General features: G+C 41.7%; 1 protein-coding gene across 1 annotated transcript in view; it reads right to left on the bottom strand.

Annotated features, from left to right (window-relative positions):
• The window catches only part of LOC117057138 (dynein heavy chain 11, axonemal-like), a 205,127-nt gene that overhangs the window by 49,663 nt on the left and 131,451 nt on the right, over positions 1-24,013 (bottom strand). Inside the window, exons 43-47 of the mRNA XM_033167945.1 lie at positions 22,011-22,124; positions 20,153-20,296; positions 19,183-19,365; positions 12,705-12,806; positions 1,490-1,624 (exon numbers count right to left, since the gene is read on the bottom strand). Of these exons, the coding sequence (XP_033023836.1) occupies positions 1,490-1,624; positions 12,705-12,806; positions 19,183-19,365; positions 20,153-20,296; positions 22,011-22,124 (678 nt within the window). The remainder of the gene's footprint in view (positions 1-1,489; positions 1,625-12,704; positions 12,807-19,182; positions 19,366-20,152; positions 20,297-22,010; positions 22,125-24,013) is intronic.

Raw genomic sequence — 24,013 nt, 5'->3', positions numbered from 1 at the left:
TTGCCTGGTGTGCCGTGGGAAAAATTCCAGCCAGAATATCAGCTTTGTGTTCAGCCAAACAGGCCCTGGTTGCACACTGAATAAAGTATTTTATAATTTTTCATATTTCTGTTTACTTACTATTTCATAATAAAGTAATTATAAAATACTTTCTTTGTGTTTATTTGATTCCTATTCAAGAGAATTACTTTATATATAGTCAATATAGGCACAGAGTTAATTTTTTTAACATTTTCTAATGGTGGTGTGCCTCGTGATTTTTTTCATGAAACAAGTGTGCCTTTGCCCAAAAAAGGTTGAAAAACACTGCCTTAGAGACCAACTAAGTTTGCACATTGGTATCTGAAGAAGTGTGCATGCACACGAAAGCTCATACCAAGAACAAACTTAGTTGGTCTCTAAGGTGCTACTGGAAGGAATTTTTTCAATTTTTGTTTTGTTTTGACTATGGCAGACCAACACGGCTACCTACCTGTAACTATTATTGTTATTGTTATTGTTATTTATACCCCGCCCATCTGGCTGGGTTTCCCCAGCCACTCTGGGCGGCTTCCAACAGAATATTAAAATGCAATAGTCTATTAAACAATAAAAGCTTCCCTAAACAGGGCTGCCTTCAGATGACAGAGGCACAGTTTACCTTTTACACTATGGTGCAACCAGATACACACAGATAGATAGAATTTTAAAGCATGTCTAGTCCTAGGTGGGACGGAGGAGTTTTACGGTGGGATTCAAAAAAGGTTTTACTCAAGAGTAAATTGAAATCGATGGACCTAGCTCTGGCTGTGTACATAATACCAGCTTAAAACACAGCTAGGTAGTTCCTTTTCTCAATATGGCTCAAAGCTGGTATGGGGGTGGGGGCGCATCAAAATGCAGTATTTTATAGGAAACTACAGGACAGAAATGGATTTGTGGCTCATGTTGCGTGTATGCTGCTTCCCCAATCAGTGGTGGCAGCACACTGGGTGCAGAGTAAACGGGAATGTGTGCACAGCCTTAGTTGTGTTCATTAATTTAGACTGGTATACTCTGAGTAAAACTCTAGTCTGAATAGCCAAGTATCATATTACTTAAATAACTAGGACATATTGTATTGCGTATTTTGCTGCAATCCTAAGAAATTTTCAGCTGTGATCTCAGAGCATCTCAGACTTAGAGCATCTTTTTTTTTTTTTTTAAGAAAAAGCCTGTTAGCACTGCCCAAGAGTTGCCATTCCTGCCTTTTTTCTAAACGTTCATCGACATGTTAGTTAGTAGGTAATCTTGCAGTTAATATATACGGCAGTGAGGCAAATTGTAAGAAAACGTAAAGGTCAAAAACATGTTTCCTTTATGGGGAAAAATGAATGATAATGACATAATTTTTTTTTCTTCAGCTCATCAGGTTCTTTGCTAAGTGCCTCTGTTATTGTCAGATCACTAGTGTATAACAAAGGCATGCTTTCTGTAGGCTGCTTCATTAGCCTGCCCTGTAGGACCTCACCTCGAGACCTTTCACTAATCTGTTGGCCAGCTCAATAGTCTTATTAGTTCTATTCACTTCTTCCTGGCAGTGGATTTTCTCAGCTGTCGCCCTCTCAAAGGCAGTGGTGAAGGCAGCCAGGTTTGTGTCTAGTTCCTTTAAATAAATAATTAAAAAAACAGTAAGAAACAAGACTAGACATTGTAGGGACAAGCAACAACAACAAAAAATGTCACCGCACGGTCATATATTTTTTTTTCTACTGCGGAAAATAAGAACACAGGGAGCAGTCTCACACCGAGTCCTACCATTAAGCCCATCTAGCTGAGGATTGCCTGGCAGAAACTCTCCAGAGTTTCAGGCAGGGGGCACCCCCAGCTCCACCTCCAGACACCTGGGATTAACCTGGGGCATTTTGAAAGCCAAACAGGTGGCTTGCTGCTGAGCTAAGGAGCTGCTATATTACACAGCCAGGAAAAAATACAATTGCTCTTAGAAACATTCAGATGTTCGGTGCACACAACCAGAAAACATTGCAAAAAATGCTTCAGTAGGGGTAACATTTGCTTTCTTTGCCAACATGCCAACAACCTTTCACGGACAAAGCTTAGTGCAATCCAATTTGCGCTTATTTTCAAAGCAGGTCTATTCCCCCGCCCCCGTTTACCTTGTTTGAATTGGGCGAAACAGTTGTCTAAGCTGGAGAAAAGTCGCATATCTTGCCAATGGCTCATCAGCAAATCAGTGCTCGTATGTGGCAAACTGCTTCAATGACTGGCTCCCTACCCAATAATTCCAACTGAACTGGTAGAAAAATGGCCAACCTATTGTGACATCAAAGTCCAGCAATGTTTTGTGCAGACTATCCTTTACGGTGACATGCTGTCAACAATTGTATTAAGCACAATAAGGCGGTTCAGGTTAGAATTCAGCAACCATTCTCCACATCAAATTCTGTAGTTAAAACCAAGGGAGCTCAAAGAGAGGTTTTGCTCACCAGGACAAGCATATTAGGCTCCTCCTTGTCTACCTGCTTGTGGAACATTGGGCAAACTCCTGACAAACACCCACAGATGTTTAACAATACAGGAAAAGCAAACAAACCAAGAGACTGCTTTGAGCATCCTTTGGGAGCAAGCAATATTGCAGAGAAGTTCTTTTATAGACGGTAGAGCGTTCCACTATTTTCACAAGTAGTTTGTTTCCCCTTTGATTCACCCATCCAGATAGGAAAACAAAGTAGCAACATACTTAGTTATATATATATATATATATATATATATATATATATATATACCTTGAAAACAAGCAGAAGTGTGTGCCTGAAATTTTTTGACAAAGTCAGGGTCTGTCACCAGAGATAAGAATAATTAGGAGTGGTGCTTCTATTTCTAGCAATGATATATTACAGAACAGGTAATCTGGGTATAATTTTATACTTTCCACTCTGTAACTTCTTTGGCCTCATGCAACCGCAAAGTGTAAAAAAGGAAAGAGGAAAAGTTGTAGAAAATCCTACCAGCTATTAATGAATGGAAGGCAGACTATGAGTTCGTCTAAGTAATATATATATATAAAAATATATGACCTATGGAATCCTGCCAGGATCTGCAGAAGCCTCTGGTGGATTGATGAGAAAGAGCTGTTTAGGGACCTGGAATTTGCCTGGGGGCAGCATTAACTTACCTAAGCAATTTTCTAAAGATTTCATAGTATGAAATATGGACAAAGAAAATGTATGCAACTCTCGAAGGCTGCTTAGCCTCTTCCTCTTTAAGGTTTCTTTGAAATACCCGCTCTACCTGACATCTCCACAAAATGGGTTAAGATGGGCAGGATGCACACTTGAGATGGAGAAGAGAACATGCTGTGTGGTTGAAGTCAGAAAACTGCACATGGCAGAGACTATTTACTCCGAAAGAAGCCAGGGTTACAATACTACAAGAAGGAGCACCTGTGTGCCAATGTCACACAGTACCCTTTTCCTCCATGCTGAACATGTGCATGCTACTCCGCTGACCCTTATGTGACTCCCTTGTTGACTCATTATGACAAATCCCTTTAATTCCTGGTAAACGCAATGCCAAAGTTTCCAACCAACCCTGTTACGATTGCCAAATTACACCTGCCACATCTGTTCCTCGGCTGAGGGACTTGGGGTCATTCATTCTCCCAGCTGTCCTGGTATGGAAAATTCCACAGGAAGTAAGACATCTATTTTTTTCTACCTTGCGAAACCAAATTAGATTTACATAATTTTACATATGCAAATGAATCAAATGTTTGTGTTTTGAGAAATACATCGCTTATTTGAACTACCGGTACCTACATTTCTGACACGGGTGGCGCTGTGGTCCAAACCACAGAGCCTAGGGCTTGCCGATCAGAAGGCCGGTGGTTCAAATCCCCATGGCGGGGTGAGCTCCCGTTGCTCAGTCCCTGCTCCTGCCAACCTCGCAGTTTGAAAGCATGCCAGTGCAAGTAGATAAATAGGTACCGCTGTGGCGGGAAGGTTTCTGTGCGCTGCTCTGGTTTCACCAGAAGCGGCTTAGTCATGCTGGCCACATGACCCGGAAGCTGTACGCCAGCTCCCTCAGCCAGTAAAGCAAGATGAGCACCGCAACCCCAGAGTCATCCGCAACTGGACCTAACGGTCAGGGGTTCCTTTACCTTTACTTTTTTATGTATTGTAGTAACAAACGGCTGCAAGCCTCTACCCCGCTTACCTGGGAGCAAGCCCAATTGAACTCAACAGGACTTACTTCCGAGTAGATGTGTAAAGGAGTGCACTGTTAGCTTATTGCACCATTTCCCCCCTTCCCTTTTCTGGAATTACCAATAAGACATGCCCCTACCCTTACAGTTTGTGCATATCAATGTGATTAATTTTTTTAAGTGCCAAAATCTCTCTCTCTCTCTTTTAAAGCAGTGCCCTTTTCAAAACAAGGGGAAATTCAGTGTAGTTTCAGTGCCACAGTGATCAAACAGTGTCACATCACTATGGCAATTGGTGCCCAGGCCAGGAATACAGATCAGCTTTAATTGTGCAACGCCTTATTGCTGGTGCATGTCAATCAGAACCTATGAATTGAGAAAAATTTGCTCTGTTCATTCTGTTAAATGATGTATCCAATTAAACCTGTTAGAATTCATGATCTTCAGTCAAGGTTAAATGAAAGTAGTTACTCCTGTCAGCTAGGTGATTAAATGCTGCCTACATCAGGCACATTTATGTGCAAAATTAAAATTTTGGTATAAAGCATGAATCTTTATGCATGCCAGTTAATTATCTTGCAGTTCCTTCCACTTATTAAATGCCCATTGCATTTCTTCTTAATCATTAGCTTCCTTTCAAAACTTGTTTCATACTCTACATTATACCAAATTTCAATGTTTAAATGAAATGCTGTATAAATGAAAACTTCCTCTTTTCAAGGATTTGGCTGTTGCTACGTTACTGAAAGATAACCGTTATTAACAGTTTCCCTCCCCACCCCCCAGTCATTATGCAAAAGATCTGTTTGTGTTGTGCTACAGGGTTCTGAGCCACTGTGATAGGAATCCCTTGTGTTATTGCTGCCTGCTGGTCATTTCTGTTTTCTTTAAACCTACCTGGGACTTCTCCTGTTCACTAGCCAAGCACTGAGGTAGGGGCATGCAATGCTACAACATAACAATCAGGCTAGCAATAATAAGAGAAAACGCTCCAGGCCCACCCCTCCCTGAAAACACAACAGTCGAAAGCCTTAAAATATACCAGCACCATTTTCATTTGCCAGAGGAGGGAAAGGAGGAAAGCTCTGTTGTCGTTGCTGTTTTTAAATGCCACAGTCCCTTATGTGAAATGAGGTGGTGTTGAGGATCAGAGATGGCTAACTTGTGAGATGCTGCTGAACTCCAGCTCCCATCAGCCTCAAGCAGCATGGCCAATGGTCAATTATGAGGGGAGTTGTAGTCCACCCATCGGGAGGGTACAGCTTTCTCATCTCTGATTTGTAGCAGCACTCCATATCACATAAAGGACAGCGTGAGTCGTTTGACAGCTGAAGGGAGGCTTGTTCTCTGCAGACTCCTATCTTACTCTGTCCATCAAGATTTGCAACCTTCCCTGTCTTCACAGAATCTAGTGTTCAGAAATGAGTTAAGGCAGGGGTCCCGAAACTAAGGCCCACGGGCCGGATAAGGCCCGGGGGACTTATTTATCCATCCCGCAGCAACCCCCGCTGCCCGCTCTTACCGGCGCTGTGCTGCGTGGCTGCCCACTTCCGGGTTGGAGGAGCACAGGAAATAGCTTGTGCGCATGCACATTATTTCCGGTGCACATCCACGTCAGAGGAGGCCTGTGCTCATGCGCACAAGCTATTTCCGGTGCTCCTCCGACCCGGAAGTGCGCCAGAAATAGCGTGTGCACACATGTATGGGCGCGCACTCCCCCGCCCTCTGGCCTGCTGGAGACACTGGCCAGAGGCACCGTAGGTTTGCTGACCCCTGGGTTAAGGCATAGGAAGTCAAACTAAGGCCCGGGGGCCGGATCCAGCCCAATTGCCTTCTAAATCCAGCCCATGGGCGGTCCGGGAATCAGCGTGTTTTTACATGAGTAGAATGTGTCCTTTTATTAAAAATGCATCTCTGGGTTATTTGTGGGGCATAGGAATTCGTTCACCCCCCCCCCAAAATATAGTCTGGTCCCCCACAAGGTCTGAGGGACAGTGGACCCCCCTGCTGAAAAAGTTTGCTGACCTGGGTTAAGGTTACTGAGCTTCCAAACAGGTGTAGCACATAATATCAAATTATACTGAATATAGTATGCAAAAATAAATAATTGTCAGCATTTGTAATGCTAGAAAGAAAGCTTATTGTCTCAGATGATGTTTGTTTGTTTGGGTTATGGTCCAATAATGATTTACTGAGAAATCCCAGTGGTGTACAGTATTATGTCATTACAGGAACCATGATAATTCCCTCTAAGTTGCTCCTTAGGTAATCAGATTCAGCCACTAAACTAGGGGCACTTCCAGGTTCCCTGTATATTGAACATTCATCTGGATTTGTTTGTGGTAAGGCTAGATGATATTGCACTGAGCAGTGTTATCCCACAGTAGGGATGGGAGATAAGTTCAATTTGATTCCCATTTAAAGGCAAATTTGCCTAATTAACATTATTCGAAACTATGTGTGAACTGGAACATAGTTATTCCTTCGAAATTTGCACTTCTCCCAATTTTGCATTGCAATTCTCTAGCCAAGTAATGTGTGCAGAATTGCATATACTAGGCTAAAGTGTACATATAAATGCACGTATCAATGAAAATAATATTAAAATGCATTATATTAGGGGGAAACACTTTGTAAAAACAAGTACCTGGTATATTAAGCAAAATTGCATACAAAAATGCAGGAGAAATTTGCACCAAAATGCTTGTGAATTTTCATGAGGACATTGGAAAAATAAAAATGAAACACAAATCGATGTGGAAATGTAGAGAACTGTACTTAAAACCGGTAAATCAAGAAATGGAGAGAAATCAAAAGTGACCCATTTGCCCGTCCCTATCCCACACCTTCTAGTATATTTCCCCATCTCTTTTGTTATTGCAGAAGTCTGGTCTTTGGGGAAGCAGATTTGCTATGCAAATGTCATTGCCCAATCTGGATTTGGTGGCATGTGAGGAGTCTGTTGTACTTGAGGTTGGGTCCCTGTGTGGTTCGAACTCTGATGTTCTAGGTTTATTCTAAATAACATAGGGAACCTGCTCAATTAGAAATTGTTGCCTGCTACAGAAACCCAGTGGAAGGGTGGGTAATTAGGAATGGCATTGGGGAAATGTGGGAGGGGTGGCCCTGGTGGCCCAGTGGGGTCATCCCTGTTCCCTCTCTTACATAATAATAATAATCAAATTTGTGTGGGGACAATGACTGAATATGGAATCTAATTAAGATCTATTATTAGGTCCTCCAAGAATTAGTCTAATCCCTTTCAAAATTATCTCCACTAGTAGCAGCAATCACAGCATTCTGTGATAACAAATCCACAAGTTTACTACAAACTGTATGAAGAATATTCCCTTTGTTCCATCCTGAACCTACAGCCAATCAGTCTTATGACCCTGTGTTGTATTGTGTTGACTGAGAGATAATTGTTTCACTCTATTTGTTTTCTTGGCACGATATGTATCATAATTTTATAAAACTTGTGACACATTCTCCTTCACTGTCTTCCCCCAAACCAAAAGACCCTAATCCCTTCAGCCTTTCCTTGCGGAAAAGAAACTTCGTAACACATGATAATTTTGGTTGCCCTTTTCTGTACCTCCTCTGGCTTATTATTATTATTTTTTGAGAACTACTATGCAGCGTATTCTAAATGTGACTCCAACAAAGATTGATATAACAACATTATCTTCAGTGCCTTCCCTACTAGCTCCTAACGTCGGACACAAAAACAATGTTAAGTCCCACTGATTCCTACGAGAGAATTAAGGACTTGAGTAGGGTGCTTAGAAAACAAGTAGACAGCAGCTTCTCCACTGCTGGTGTGTGCTCTCTCTGTAGTGTACCTTATAATTGCCTAATAGTAACAACAGGATTATTGTTTCTTTTCATCTTCAGTATTCAGCCCAGCCAAATTACAAAGTGAAGAAATAAAAGGAGTTGCAAGGATAGGACCCAGAAAGGGGTATGACAGTACAACCGTGTTGAAACCAATTAGTTCTGGACCTGGCCTGCGTCTGGATGGGGGAAGATACCCCCACTCCCAAAACCTTGTGTGCTTTCCTTAGCTATTTGGAAGGAAGACAAGGCATATATCACTTAATAAGGCTAAGCTACTGCAAAACTGAGAAAGTTTGTTCTACTATTTTGTTTGCAGCAGGATCATTCCTTATATATTCACACACTTCTGAATAGAAGATAGACAGATAGATAGAAGATAGACAGACAGATAGACAGATTGATAGATAGTTGCGCGTCGAGCCCCCCACCCCCCACCCATTAAAATAAAGACACCAAGGAGACAGAATTTAGTTTAAAGGTTAATGGGCAAATTTAGGCCACAGCTTTATTGAATACACAAGTGTGACTGGTATTGGCTTTGGCATTGGTATCTAATGACTATAACTGGCCCCTGCCCACCCAGCAGGGAGCCTGCAAAGGCTAAACTACCAGCTGAGGGAGCTCCAATAATGGCTATTGACTGGTGCTCACCCCTGGGGTTCCCGGGGGTCCTGGCATGGCCCTAGCCCCTCCCCGGGCTTCGGATAAGATCCAGACCCCGAAATTCCTTTAACGGAATACCCTATCATATGGAGGGGCAAGTGATGGCCACACCTCATCTCCCCACATTCCCCTAAACTAATGCCTAACCGCCAAACCTTACGAAGTTGTGGCGATTGCTGAGAGGTAGGCAAAAACCAAGTGGCCACTGCCCATTTGCCACACTGGACAAAATTCCTACCCAGCCCGTCCCAAAACAGGCGACCAACTGAAGTCCAAAGCAAGGCCAGACACCATTGTAATAACAGGGCATGTGTGTGTGTGTTTGGCAGTGCAAAGCAAGAGGGGTTCCACACGTCGCGGTGCCGCTTAAAAACAAAGCCCCAAATCACGCGACTAAGCCAATTGGCCAAGAAGCTGTGGTGCGATTACAATACCACCGGCCCAGGTCGGGGCAAAGCCCAGCTTCCAGGCCGGTGGTGGTGGGAGTCTCGGGGCCACGTGCAACATGGACCCTCTTTGAGGAGGATCCAACATAGATAGACAGAAGATAGATAGATTACACTTCCTTTGAAATACTATTTCTCAAAATGTCAAAGAATTCAGATCTGTATCATCTAATTTTGGATTTACTTTTAAAAGTTTGCATGCATCTAGTTTGGGCCTGGCATCTAAGCACCGTGACAGTTTTGACATTAATACACTATCTTCAAAATATTTTTTAAGCCCATGTAGTGTTGAACACTTCTTCTTAAAATAGTCTTATTACGGCCCCATTTGATGTCACAACATGACGGCACTTACAATTTTTTGAAACACCATAGAAGGCTCAAGAGCAGAAAACCTAGAAGTTTATAAAATAAAGTGAAAAGTAAAATGTGAAAGAAGGGTTGTTTTCAAAATGGAAAGAAGGGTAGAGAGATTTGTGATCCATATTGAGTTGCTGCTATTTAATTTGTTCATAAATGATTGGGAGTTACTGATATAAGAGCTCTTGGTAAATAAAACAAAACTATTCAGTTTGCTAAAAATGGAACACTGTTTGATTTTGCCTATGTGCAACTGAGACTACTAAGTCATTGTTTGTTTGCTTGTAAAAAAACCAATCAATTTGAGGCAGAAGAAATCAGAGAATTGCAACTTGGCGATTGAACTCTAGCAGGCAATGTGGCACCTACCCCTTAACTGCAGACCAGACATTGTACCTCTCTCTCTTTTGCCAACTTCTATAAAAACCCTGCTCCTGTTCCTTTAACTTCCAAAAAAAAGATTGATTGCTATTTTTGTGCGTATCCAGTGGTGCACCGGAAATTTTTTGAAATGTTGGGCGGAGAGTTTGCAATGGGGAGAGTTTGATCTGAACAGAGATATGGGAAGCAGGGGCTATATCTGCAAGAGAATGTGTACCTGTCTGCACAGGTGTGCATTGGCTCATGTGAAGCTACCATGAATCATGACTTATGAGATTGTATGTATGCAATGAGATCATGATACATTTGTAGGAGGTGACCCATGTTGCAAGTGAGCACTGGGCTCCAAAAAAACGCTCAGGTGGTTTTTGCACACACGGTGGACCCCCTTCAGAAATGATCAAACTGAAAAACAGCAGCAAAAGTGAGTTAAAAGTCCTTGATTTAATGGAACTACCAAATGTAACTAGCATTCCAGTTGAATGACCAGACCCATTTTTGTTGGTTATTGGACAAATGCAAGAAAATCAATATCTTTGCTGAGAAACCAGAGTTTAGAATTAAGGGGAAAACCTCCTCCAGAACATTCTGAGTTCAAATGTTCATCATTCCCTAGTGTTATTTGAAACTCTTGTTTGGAGTTAAATGGTCAAGTCATAAATTCTTCACCTACTGGTGGATTTTACAACTTGTTTTTACAACTAGCTTTGAAACTTGGAAAAAGTCACAAAGGTTAACAACAACTTTATACTTTGTTATTCCTTATCAGTTGAAATAGGCCTGAGAGTTTGTTGTTTTGCTCCATTCTCTACAGTTTCACATTTACTACTATGTCATGATTTAGTAATTCACCAAACATAATATCAAATGAAGAGGAATTGTACACCTGTATAAAAACAAATGTAATTTTTAGAACTGTTGAGTTTACAGTCAGCATTACTGAAGTCACACATCAAACAAACTATGCACAATGATTGCAAACACCATTTGTTTGCTGAATTACTAGGCACATTGACTTGAATTCCCTTTGAGTTTACTGGGATTTCTTTTCATGTAATAATGCTTAAAGGTAAAGGGTAAAGGGGCCCCTGACCGTTAGGTCTAGTCGCAGAAGATTCTGGGGTTGTGGCGCTCATCTCGCTTTACTGGCCGAGGGAGACAGCGTACAGCTTCCGGGTCATGTGGCCAGCATGACTAAGCCGCTTCTGGCGAACCAGAGCAGCGCACGGAAACACTGTTTACCTTCCCACCGGAGCGGTGCCTATTTATCTACTTTGACATGCTTTCGAACTGCTAGGGGTTACACTAACGATTCCTACTGTGTTAAAGCAAACTTTTGCCATTTAAATCAATCTTCTTTGTTCATTTAACAGCACAACCCTAAGCATATTTAGACACTGCATATGGTTTGCTGGCAACAGTTTTAAAATATTATTTTTTGCATTTTTCCTGAGAAAAGATAAATCCAGATTAAATCAGAGCGTCGACAATACGGGGTGGCATTTTTATGTCAATGTTTTGTGGATGCTGCAAAATCAAACAAACTTGTGTACCTTAGAAGCACAATAAACACCCATCTGGAAACACCTTTACTCCCAGGTAAGTGCAAACAAGACTGCAGTTCAAGTAGTGGAAGGAAACTAGAATACTATATTTTTCGCTCCATAAGAGGCACTCTTTTCCTCCTAAAATGTAAGGGGAAATATCTGTGCATCTTAGGGAGCGAATGGTTGTCCCTGGAGCCGAATTGCCCAGGGGCCAAAAGCAGATCATGCTTTTTATTTTACAAAGAGAAAAGGGGGCAGCTGATCAGCAAGAGATCAGGAGAGAGTTAAGAGTCCCCGGCTCCCTTTCAGCCCCACCCCCTTGCCCAGGCCTCCATTGTTGAATGAGCTGCAGAGGGAGGTTGTTTGTTTCCCCAGCAACATGTGACTGGCTGATTAGATTATCTGTCTGGAAACTGTAGAAACAGCTCCCTTTCCTTAAGAAGCTGTAGAAATGTGAGTTGAACCCCATAAAAATGGGGCTTTTCCTCTTTGCTTTTCCCCCTTTGCAAAAGAAGCTTTGCTTTTCCCCCTTTGCAAAAAAGCTGCACGAATCTGAGCTGATCCTCAAAAAACCAGGGCTTTTAGAGGAGGAAAACCAGAAAAAAAAAATTCTTGTTTCCTCCTCTAAAAACGAGGTGCTCCCTATGGTCCGGTGCGCCCTATGGAGCGAAAAATGCTGTACATTTATCTTCTGGTTCATAGCACCTCTGTCAGGTGGATTAAGCAGGTGTAGTCTCTCCCATTAAGAGGGAGAAATTCTTTTTTTCTTTTATGATGGATACTTCTTGCAACTGAAAGCTTAAGCCAGCCTAAATAGAGTGTTCCCTGAATTGCAAATGAAAGCTAAATGGAAACTTGGCCATTTATATCAAGGAACAGCATTTATATGAGAAACAGGCTAGGCTACAGCCAAAAATGACTGCCACCTCAGTGGTCCCCCCCCCCACCTTTATAGCCAGCAAAGGTAAACTAATATGGAATGCATGCAGCTCCAATATCAAAGAGCAAACCCACCCACAGATCCTTTTTTAAAAAGCTCCTAATCAGTGGGTAAATAGGCAATTGGGGTCATAGGAGACAATGACAATAATACTTTGTTCTATTATTTCAGACGAGTGCATCAAGCCAAACAAAACACAACAAATGATTATCCAGGCTAGAAACCCTTTCATTGCCTTTAAGATCAATAATGGAATTTCAAAATTTGACATCTAAGGAGTGGTGCCCCCTGTTTGATATGTAGGAGACAGGAAGACACCTACATAAACTGAAGACAATAACACTTACATTGAGCTTCTTCCTTATTGACTCAAGTTTTTCCGCTGCAACGATCAAGTCTGCGTTGGCCTGGGCCAGGGCTTGCCGTTTTTGGTCTACTTCACAGTAAACCTAGAAGGCAGAGCAGAATGCATGTTTAAACTGTTCACTGCACATCACAGAAATTTACCACAGAAAGTGGTAAGTTGACAGAGGCCTGAATTCAGATAGCAGTCCGGAAAGATCAAAAGGGGTTAGAATCATAGAATCGTTTGAAAAACTTGTAACAATTTGAAAGTGGGCCCTGTCTAATGAGGACTCAGTTCAGTGATTGTAAGCGTGGAGCTTGAAGTTCATTGATCTTCAACTGGCCAGTTGCGCAATACAGTGGTACCTCAGTTTACAAACTTAAGTCCGTTCTTAAACCAAATCTGTTCTTAAGCCAAGGTGCGCTTTCCCTAATGATGCCTTCCACCACCGGTGCCCTTCCACCATTTGGATTCCATTTGTGGACCGAGGTTAAGTTCGCAAACCCGGACACTACTTCCAGTTTTTCAGAGTTCGTAAACCGAATAGTTTGTAAACAGGACTGTTTGTAAACCGAGATACCACTGTACCCATTATTTTGTCACAGCCTGACCTGAGATGTGTCCCAACAGCAGCAATTTAGAAAAAGAGAGTTTTCAGTTAATTACATCACAACAATTATACATTTACTTAGGGGTTTGGTGGGAACTGAGATATGTTAGATGAGGAGTCAGGATTAGTGGTTACATGCTAACTATCCCCTCTGTTCCATTTTATGTAACTTTCTCCATCACCTTTTCTTGCAGGATCCCTGTGCTGATCATCACTTGTTATGAAACTGTACACACATATAACAGTCCATGAGGGTTTGACATTAAAATGCAACTTATTAGCAGGGAAAGTACATTATGTCATATGAACATCTGATATAAGATGGGATCAAACCACCAACATAATTGATCTTTCACACTTGTTTTATGGGTTCAACTGATCAACGTTAAACATAATAATTGAGAAAAAATGTTCATATAATCAGTGTGAAAATGCCTGACGTTTGTACAAACGCTATGGGCTATACCATACAGAAAAATAAATTGCCAACTTTTAAAACACACACACGTAAAAATATCCACACTTACATATATCTTTTGGACGTGTCCACGCAAAAGGAAAGCAGATTGATAAAGGATAGAAAAAATGCTAAATATGCATCATGACAAAGAGTGAAAAATTAAGTATTGCAACCTACATTAATTACATTCTAGTAAGATGAATAGGCTGTTCATCATTAATGAGAACATACACCTTTGTCTAAGTTTTATATCTACCTGTGATAAATGTGCTAATGGCGATAAAATACATCATAGTAGCATTTGAATTAACAGCTCACTAATAGATTGACATATGAGTATGAATAAAGTGTTTAATCATAAACATGGCACCACACCTAACAGCAAACCCTCCTCTGTGCATACATCAAAGAAACAGAACCCAATGTAAACATTACAACCTTGTTTTAGTTAGTACATACTAAAACAACGTTATGTCATTGTTTGCAACCATGTTGTGCTAAGAATTATAGTTAGAGCCATACAAATTGTAGTGTGGTTTATGAACCTTTTAATTAAAACAGGGATGACAATTTTTGAATGGGAAGGGTGTATGTTGGCTCTGTGCAAAATACACATTGACTCCTACTCAAGTGACAGCAGCCAGATAGTCAAACACTCCTTCTGTGGAGCTTGATCCACAGTGAGCATAAATTCAAACAGTTTGAAGGGGAGTTGATAGACAACTGCTGAGTGAAAGAGTGCAGACTTCACATCCAGAAAGGTAAAGTTACATTCATAAGACGCGGAGGGTAATATCATTTCTACAATACCACTAAGAAACGCCCATACAAAATAAAATACAAATTTAATGTTACCAGGCATCTATACCAGGCTTCCTCAAACTCGGCCCTCCAGATGTTTTGAGACTACAATTCCCATCATCCCTGACCACTGGTCCTGCTAGCTAGGGATCAAGGGAGTTGTAGGCCAAAAACATCTGGAGGGCCGAGTTTTAGGAAGCCTGATCTATACCATATTAGGGCCCTCCAAACAAAACTTTCCATGTGCATTCAGAGCAATTTGTGCTCTTGACAGTTGTCGTGTCTGTTCAAACATTCCAGTCAATTTGCACCCTCAATATTTTCTGGATAGTCATACGGCACCTTTAGCAACCCATACATAGTCGGAAGCTTTTTGCAAGAAAACCATAGCTTTTCATGCCATCAATTTTTTGGATACTGCTTTTGTAGCACTATAGCATTATGGTGCCCTGCCAGTGTGCCAAATTAACTTTGCTTCTTTGTGACGTACTTCCTGGATACTGGCGTTCTTGTATAGTCAAACCTCGACTTACCACCGCTTCTACTCGTGAATAATCTGACTCGCGACCGCGGCAAACCCGGAAGTGAATACCGGGTTTGCCGCGATTTGCGCACTCGCAGAAGCGGCTTCTGCCAACTGCACATGTGCAGAACAGTGCTGCCACCGAATGTGCACACGCAGAACGGCGCTTCTCCCAGCGATCCGGATCGACTCACGAATGGACCTCCAGAACGGATTCCGTACGTGAGTAGAGGTTCCACTGTAGTTGGAGAGAGGCAAAGGTTTAGCACAGTCGTCATGGCCTTAAAAACACTTTAAAAGTGTCCCTACCAGAGAGGAATGGCAAACTAAGCTGTTGGACTATGCCGAAACGGCAAAACTGACTGGAAGGCTCAGGAACCAAGAAGACCAAAACTTCAACAAAGAATGGGAAAAATTTATAATTTATCTTCCAGGAGACCACTGTAAGCAGATGAAAACATCAGCAGGATTTTTAACAACACTTTTAATGTAGCGAATACCATGGACAATATGGAAAGATACAAAATATGGATTATTAAATAATATGCAGCCAAGGGGGTTTACAATAGGACCCATGGAGGGGAAGGTGGGAAGTCCAGAGATCTGGAGAAATCTCAAAACATGGATATGTATTTTGGATTGTTATAAACTAATATTTGCAAAACCAAATAAAAATTGTTATTTAAAAACACTTTAAAGGTGTAACATTGGGGTCATGGTTTCATAAATTAAATATTAGACGAAATTAGTATACTCTGCTTTTTTAGATTAGTTTTTATTTTAAAAAGTTTATTGTGTTACAAAACAAACAAATAAACAGGGGAAAGTACATTTATCACCTCCATTTTAAATTCATAGTTTCTTTTTCACAGTTTGTTTACATTTAGTGAGAGACACTTTTGTCATAGACATATTGTGATTGGGGTAGAAGTGAGGGGAAAGAGGGAGGGAGGGAGGGAGATGTGGTGTATTATTTTTTTCATTCTGTTGCATAGTGTAAGTGTAGGGATTTGTGTCAACATCACATGGATAGGTCCTTTATTTATACATTTATTAAAATAATACTTAAAGCAGCTGAAATGAAAAACAAAAAATACAATATGAAAATACCCAAACCACACATTCAGTATAATAACAACAAGGTCAACAATAATATATTCCAGATGGACTTCCGGCAGCTAGCGCCATTATGGATGGTCGTGGGCTGCTTCGGCTGCGAAGCACCCAGTTCATCCCGGAGGTTAGGAGCCCTGCAGCCGCATAGCGGGGCTTCGGTTGGGGCACGGGAAGAGCGTCCCGTGCCCTGGGCTCCCCGGCTGTGCCCGTTGTGCTCCGAACCCTTCCCCCGCGCCCCCTGTAAAGGGGGAGTGGGGGTGAAGGGACTACGGAGCCGGGCTTTAGGGGAAATGCCCCAACCGGGATGTTTACATGCGGCGGCAAAGTCCGTGATGAGCGTCTCTGTTCTACCTGTCATTAAGGAGTTGCTAAGAAACCAGAAGCTGTGAGTAATTGACTGACTCTTTGTATTCCGGGAAAGCTCTGGGATTAAGAAGAAAGGCAGCCCGCCTCTCTCCCTTCGGGTGGTGAAAGAAATTAACCCTTTAAGTGACTGCTGCTACAACAATCAATTGAAAGTATTTTGAATTTGAAAACTGAGTCTGTTGAGATCTCCTTTTGGGGGTTAACTGAGGAAAAAATATCTCCATTTGAAGTTTTGGTCTTTATATTCCGGCATCGGAAGAAATGGCGGCGATTTGGACTTGCGTAGGAAAAAATTGAGACAAAGGAAGGAAAAGACAGGAAACGTAACTTGATACCCACCTCCCCCCGAAGATGTTGGACTTTGCGCTTATGTTGGCACTGAAGGACTGGGAGGATGAGGAAAAGCTCACTGTCTTTCAATTGGAACTGCTTGATCGAAAATTAAGAGCCTTGAGTGGGATTATAAATGGAAAGAATTTGTTTTCCACAGAGGAGGCTTTTCGAAAGTTTTATTCAATGGAAACAGACTTTTGCAAAGAGCTGGAAGATGTGTTGGAAGGATGGTTTGAGATGGCTGAGCAAATCCGAGTGGAACAGGGGCCGATTTCAGGGGGTGGCAGTAGCCCTGGAACGGAAAGATTTTTAATATCCAGACTCCGAGGTGGCAGTTCGGGGTCGAGGGACACAGAATTAAGATTTCTACAAGAAGAAGAAGTATGGTACAAAGGCACGGAGAAACTCAGAATGGAGAGGATGAACATCTTGGAGCTCGATGCAGGGTTTGTTGTGGGTGCAACCTGGATCTGTGGACATTCAGAAGAATATAATAGGAGATCCGGTTCTGGTGAAAGACAGGAGAAGATAATGGACAGAAGGGGAGTGGGTTGAACCAATTAATGTATAATATAGATGGTCTGCCATGGTATCCGAAATCGGAGTGTGAAGTCTGTTAATTACAAGTCTATTTTAAATAAGTAAGGAGATATTGAATTTAAGTTAAAAGCAGCATGATAAATGATAGAAGAAATAAGTTTAGCTGTAAGAATATTTGGTTAAGTTTTAGGTTATAATGCAAAGATTAAGACAAAGGTGTTTTTTCTTTTTTAAGTAAAGTTAAATTTTATAGAGAAAAGTTGTTAAGGAAATAGTGTACTGTTTTAAAACCGAAGGTGTATAGGCGGGGGAAGTCAAATGTCAAGATTTGGAACTAGAATTTTTTTTTTTTTTTAGTAAGGTATACAGATAAGAAGAAGAATCCTGACATTATGTGTATTTGTATTTGTTTTGATATTTGTAGGTGTGGGGGTTGGGTTTGTGTTATTTTGTGAAAATGTCAATAAATTCTGTTTATTAAAAAAAAACACAATAATATATTCCAGATGTTCCTCCTCTTGCTGTCTCCAGAAGAACAGAATTCCTGGGGCTGCAATTCACATCCCCCAAAGGCTCATCCCAAAATGTTCCTTTCCCTTTGGCAGCCACCTGAATGCAGCCACTATCCTTCAAACCTGTTTTATGGGAGTGTGCTTTGGACACAAATGACAGAAGTCTAGATGATAGCTCCAATTGCTGGCTGGCTAGCTGAAGCTTTCCTTAAGTGAGAAGCCTGAGATACTTCCTGGCAACGAAATACTTTTATTTGTTTTGTTTTTGACATTATTTCATTTGCCACAGGAATGAGTGAAACATTTAGCCGGCCAAATGTCTAGTAGCTCTGGAACATTTAAAGATGAGGAGGAGGAGGAAGAGGAGGAGGAAGAAGAGTTTGGATTTGATATCCCGCTTTATCACTACCCGAAGGAGTCTCAAAGCGGCTAACAATCTCCTTTCCCTTCCTCCCCCACAACAAACACTCTGTGAGGTGAGTGAGGCTGAGAGACTTCAGAGAAGTGTGACTAGCCCAAGCAGCTGCATGTGGAGGAGCAGAGACGCGAATCCGGTTCACCAGATTACAAGACTACCGCTCTTAACCACTACACCACACTGGCTCCACTGAGCCAGCCTTTTCTATCTTTAGGTCTTTAAAAAAAACATAACAATCATCTTTCTAATACCTAAAATCAGGGCTGTTTTCCAACTGGAACTCACTGGAACCCAGTTCCGGCACCTCTCAGGTGGGTGCCATTGCCATTCTAAGAGAAGAAGGTGCACTCAGGCACCTCTTTTCCTAGAAAAATAACACTGCCTAAAATGCCATACATTTACTTCATGTCAAGATCCACATAACTGTCAAACATAAATAGCTTAAGGCTGTCCAAAACGCATGTCCATTTTCCTGAAAGAACACTATGATGACACAATGATGAGAGTGACTGGTAGAGTATGAAGTTAGAGCTGTGGAATCAAACTTCCACACAGCCGTGAAGTTTATGGGTTGTCCTTGGGCCAGCCAACATCTTCAACCTCGCCTACCTAACACAGTTCTTGTGAGGACAAAACAGGTGGAGGGAGAGCCTTGTACACTTCAGTACCTTGAACTATTTGGAGGTAAGCAGGGTTAGAACTGTACCGGTACCAGTAATTTTTTTTAAAAAAATATGATTACGATTTCTTAAGCAATTAGAAAATTAAGTAGCGCTAAAGTAAATATTATTAATTCCTACCTCGTGGAATTTAACGATATTAATAACCCATGCACAAAGACCAGCAGCTGCTGAAGATTTTGTCCGGACAAACTCTGGGCTAAACTCTGGATCACTCAGATAATCTTCTTTTAAAGCTTTAACAGTGGCTTCGGGGATATGTTCTTTATCAAAATTGATGAGACTTTGGAGGAATTCATCTACCTAAAGAGCAAAGAGAAATAGGCTTTGGTTTAAGAACGGACTTGCGGAATGGATTAAGTTTGTAAACCAAGGTACCACTGTAAAGTCAAAGAAACCAATTGAAAAAGCTGTCCCCACGATAGCTAAAACAAAATAAAAATTTCTTTCCAGTAGCACCTTGGAGACCAACTAAGTTTGTTCTTGGTATGAGCTTTCGTGTGCATGCACACTTCTTCAGATACCAGATAACACAATAGCTGTTAGCGCTTGAATTTTTTTCCTGTTATTTCCTTTTGTGACAGCTTCTAACCACTTCATAAGATGCACATATTTTTAGCACCTTAATAGTAGTAGTAGCAGCAGCAGCAGCACCACCACCACCACCACCAGCAATAATAATAGCTACTACTACTAAAAATACTGTTGAGGAGTTATGAGCAGCATAAATTATACAGAAAATGTTGCAGCCTCTTTGGGAGCACACCGACTTTTCTTACATCCCATCCTTCACAGAAGAGGTTTTATATTTATAAGAAACTGTGCTGACATTTAATAAGTATGATTTGGGGAAATGTGTGGCGCAAAGTCATGACATTCCCCTCCCCCGCCCTTTGACAGAATGTCAAAGGTGTCTAATTACTTTCCTTCCTTTCCTGAAGTTCTTTGACAAACTCCTGCCATGCCCATTATCTTTGGCATTTCCCTCCTATGTGTAACTAGTAGATCAAGGCACACCAGAGATTAAGAAATGTTTACGTAGACTTTTGCGTTAATCCCTGTGTCCCCTCGCAGAGCGTCCCCTGCTTACCTTGCTCATATACATCTTGGCGGTTTTCCAGCTCCTGTCCTTTGGAATCTTGCCGCTCGGGGACAAGAGAACCAGGACAGCAGCCGTCACATTTGTTACGATAGCAGGTGGGTTTGGGAAAGTTCTTAGCTCAGTTAGGTTCAGCTGAAATAGAACAGGAAAGACATTCGTATTAACAGACCAATTATATTTCCAAAGGAAAACCTTGGCATTATTAAAAAGAGGAGCGTAGCATCCAATTAAGGTGAGCACATGTCACACTTTACAGGAGCAGTCCTTTATAGTGGGTGGTGCTATGGTCTAAACCACTGAGCTTGCTGATCAGAAGGTCGGCGGTTTGAATCCCCGTGACGGGGTGAGCTCCCGTTGCCCTGTCCCAGCTTCTGCCAACCTAGCAGTTTGAAAGCATGCCAGTGCAAGTAGATAAATAGGTACCACTGTGGCGGGAAGGTAAACGGCATTTCCGTGTGCTCTGGTTTCCATCATGGTGTTCCATTGTGCCAGAAGAGGTTTAGTCTTGCTGGCCCCATGACCCGGAAAGCTGTCTGTGGACAAACACCGGCTTCCTTGGCCTGAAAGCGATATGAGCACCACAACCCCATAGTCACCTTTGACTGTACTTAACCGTCCTGGGGTCCTTTACATTTACCTTTAAAGAGCTGTCTGGTTCAAAGTCTGATTCAAATATAAGGAATTATAAGAGGGGAGGGCAACAGGAGCCTTCAAGATGCCCATCAGCTGTTACCACCTTGACAGCAGACTGAGCAGGCACACAGCTGACCTGGTCACAGTCAGAGGTGTAGGAAGGTCAGGTGGTACCCAGTGCGGAAAATTTCTTGTCACCCCTCCCCAATTGATTCCCCCCCTGCAAAAATGGTTTTAAATTATTTCATATTTTCTTACAAAGGAATAATAACAAGTAATAATAATAATAAACTTTTATTTATATCCTGCCCTCCCCGGCTGAAGTCGGGCTCAGGGTGGCTAACATCAGATACATAACACTGGTATAAAATCAAACAATAATTAAATTACCTCCTAAAAACATCTCAAAATCAAATTAAAGTCTAATTAGATGGCTTTCTACAGGGTTAGGGTTGGGAACAGTAAGTGCTCCACTGAACTGAAATTTCAGCCTTCACGACATAGGAAAACAGCCAAGTAAACAGCTATTTTGGTGGAGGAGGGTCAAGATATTAACCGATATGCATGAAATTTCATATATAGCTATATAATCCCTAGTATAGTAAGATAAGACCTTTGGAGCAGGCTTTTTTTAAAAAAAGTTTTTTATGAACCGCCCTAGTAGGGCAGTAATTGTTCCTTGATAACTTGTCACCCCCTCCATTATGGAACCTGGGGCGCTCCGCCCCCTACGCCCCCCCTTGCTACGCCCCTGGTCACAGTCTTTCCCACTATGGTGAGATGCATTGTATTTCTCTCTAAATTATGGTAATAGTGAGGAATTCAACATGATGCTAAGTTGATCCATTTCCACTTCGCAGATGGAACAATCCTTCTTCTCCAGCCCACAAATGCAGTTCTGGGGTCTCTCTCAACACCCACTGAGCCAATTGCGTGTGTGTATGGAAAACCCCATTGCACAAGTGGGAGTCCTTGCACAGAGCTTCTGCTGATGGGACTCATTAGCAGAACCCTGCCCATTACCTCTTAAATTTGCATAATGGGACTTGTAGTCCAAAAACAGCTGAAGACCCAAGTTTGGGAAACCCTGGTCTAGTAACTGATGACTATTGGCAGCAGTGATGTGATGCAGGAAGCTGTCTTGAAAAAGAACTAAATAACGAGCCAGCGTGGAACCCTTTCAGACAAATAGAAAGAAACAAAGTGGTGTTACCCTATTCAGCGTGTTCAGGGCAGCATTTGCAGCGTTCAGAGCTGGCTCGGCTTTGGCAAGGTCACTTTCAGACTCTTTCTGCTGCTTTGTTACTTCTGCTTGAATGGCCGCCACCTAGAAAGTATTGCACAATAATTGTCACGCCACTTACAACCCTCTTGGAAGGCACCCAATTTTTGGGTGTCATCATGATAGCGCAATATATATGCAAATACTGATGAGCCACCTTTTGGTACAGATTCTACCCAATACAGTGTAGAACAATATAAACACAGAATTAGAATAATAACAGATCACTTAAAAAAAAAAGTTGAAATACAATAATTTTTTTTAAAATAAATAAATAAATATAATTCAGGCCAATCTAAAAACAATTTCCAAAGCCACAGCAGTAAAATAGCAATACAAACAAGTATGATAAAAACTCTCGTCTCTTTGGATAAGAGAAGACCATGCGGCTTCTCTTTATGTTAAAGTGGCATGTTCTGACAGAATCATAGAGTTGGGAGGGACATCAAGGGCCATCTAGTTCAACCCTCTGCAAGGCAGGAGCCCCAACGTGGGGCTTGAACCCATGGCCATGAGATTAAGAGTTTTGTGCTCTACCAACTGAGCTATCCTTAAGTTAAAGCCCACTTGGAAGAGATGTTCACAAAGCCTTTTAAAATATAGTCACCAAAAAGCGGTCAAGAGGTTATTACTGAGAGGGCCCTGTGTCTACTGCCTGACAATCTAATTGATCTTAAATGTGGGACCAGTTAGCAGGGTCCCCGTTGCTGTTACCAAGGAATTGGCAGCTTTATGTAGACACAGCTGGGCCTTCCAATAACCTGGTTCCAAACCATTTAGGGCAATGTTTCCCAAACTTGGGTCTCCAGCTGTTTTTTTGGATTACAATTCCCATCATCTGTGACCACTGGCCCAGCTAGCTAAGGATGATGGGAGTTGTAGTTCAAAAATGGATGGAGACCCAAGTTTGGAAAAGACTGATTTAGGTTCAAAGATTAAAACCAGCACTTTGAATTGGGCTAGAAAACATGCTAGCAACAAGTTCAACTGGTACAGAATCCACACAGATATACTCTGACTGCCTTGCTCCTGCCACCGGAGATGAATTAGTTGAAGACTGAGGGAAAGGGTCTTCTCACTTTTGGCCCTTAGGGGACTCTCTCTTCAGGCATGGTCTGTGTACAGTACACATCAATGGCTTAAAACACAGCTAGGTGATTCTTCTTCTCAGTTTGGATTAAGCCAGTCTGAGGGGGATGCATCAAAATGCAGCATTTCATAAGAAGTAGCAGGATAGATGCGGATATCCCAAACCAGCAGTGATGCAGAATAAACAGGAATGTGAGCACAACCATGGAGACATAGCCACTTCGTGTTCCTCATAACCATTATGTCCACTCTATGTGGCTAATCTCCCCACATACTGGGCTACAATATATGCAAAGTTTGCTTGTTTTGCATTCCAGTGTGTAATAGATATACCCAGATTCCTAAATGGATCATAGAAGCTTCTATTCAGTCCAGCTCATTTTAATGCCCACTTTCCTGTAATGCACACATCTTTGGGTTAAAGAATGGCGTCAAAAAATGTGGGTGAATGCAAAATTTAAAAGACAGCTGTGTCCCCCACCTCAAAAAATAATAATACTATCTTGATAAGCGCAAATTAGGTAGACACAAATTGAGATGTGAGGCAAATAGGATTTCTTCTCTGTCCTTAATCAGAATCAGATTCCATTGTGTCTAATAGACCTTACTCTCCATTCCCTCCAACATTTCTCCAATGAAAATAGGAACGCCCAGTGCTTTTTTCTGGAGGGACACAGGGGCACACATACCCCTAAACATTTTGTGAATCTTTGTACTTTTGTCCATTTACTGTATTTATTTTCCCTGATTTGAGCTATAAAATGGTGGTTTTCTTGGATGAGAGTACCCTAAACTTTATTTTTTTTAGAAAAAAGCACTGGGAACGCCCTATTCATCATCATCAT

Source organism: Lacerta agilis, chromosome 1, assembly GCF_009819535.1.
Source record: "Lacerta agilis isolate rLacAgi1 chromosome 1, rLacAgi1.pri, whole genome shotgun sequence".
NCBI classification, from domain to species: domain Eukaryota; kingdom Metazoa; phylum Chordata; class Lepidosauria; order Squamata; family Lacertidae; genus Lacerta; species Lacerta agilis.
Note: the sequence above shows the minus strand (reverse complement) of the source record. Positions and strands in the feature narration are given on the sequence as shown.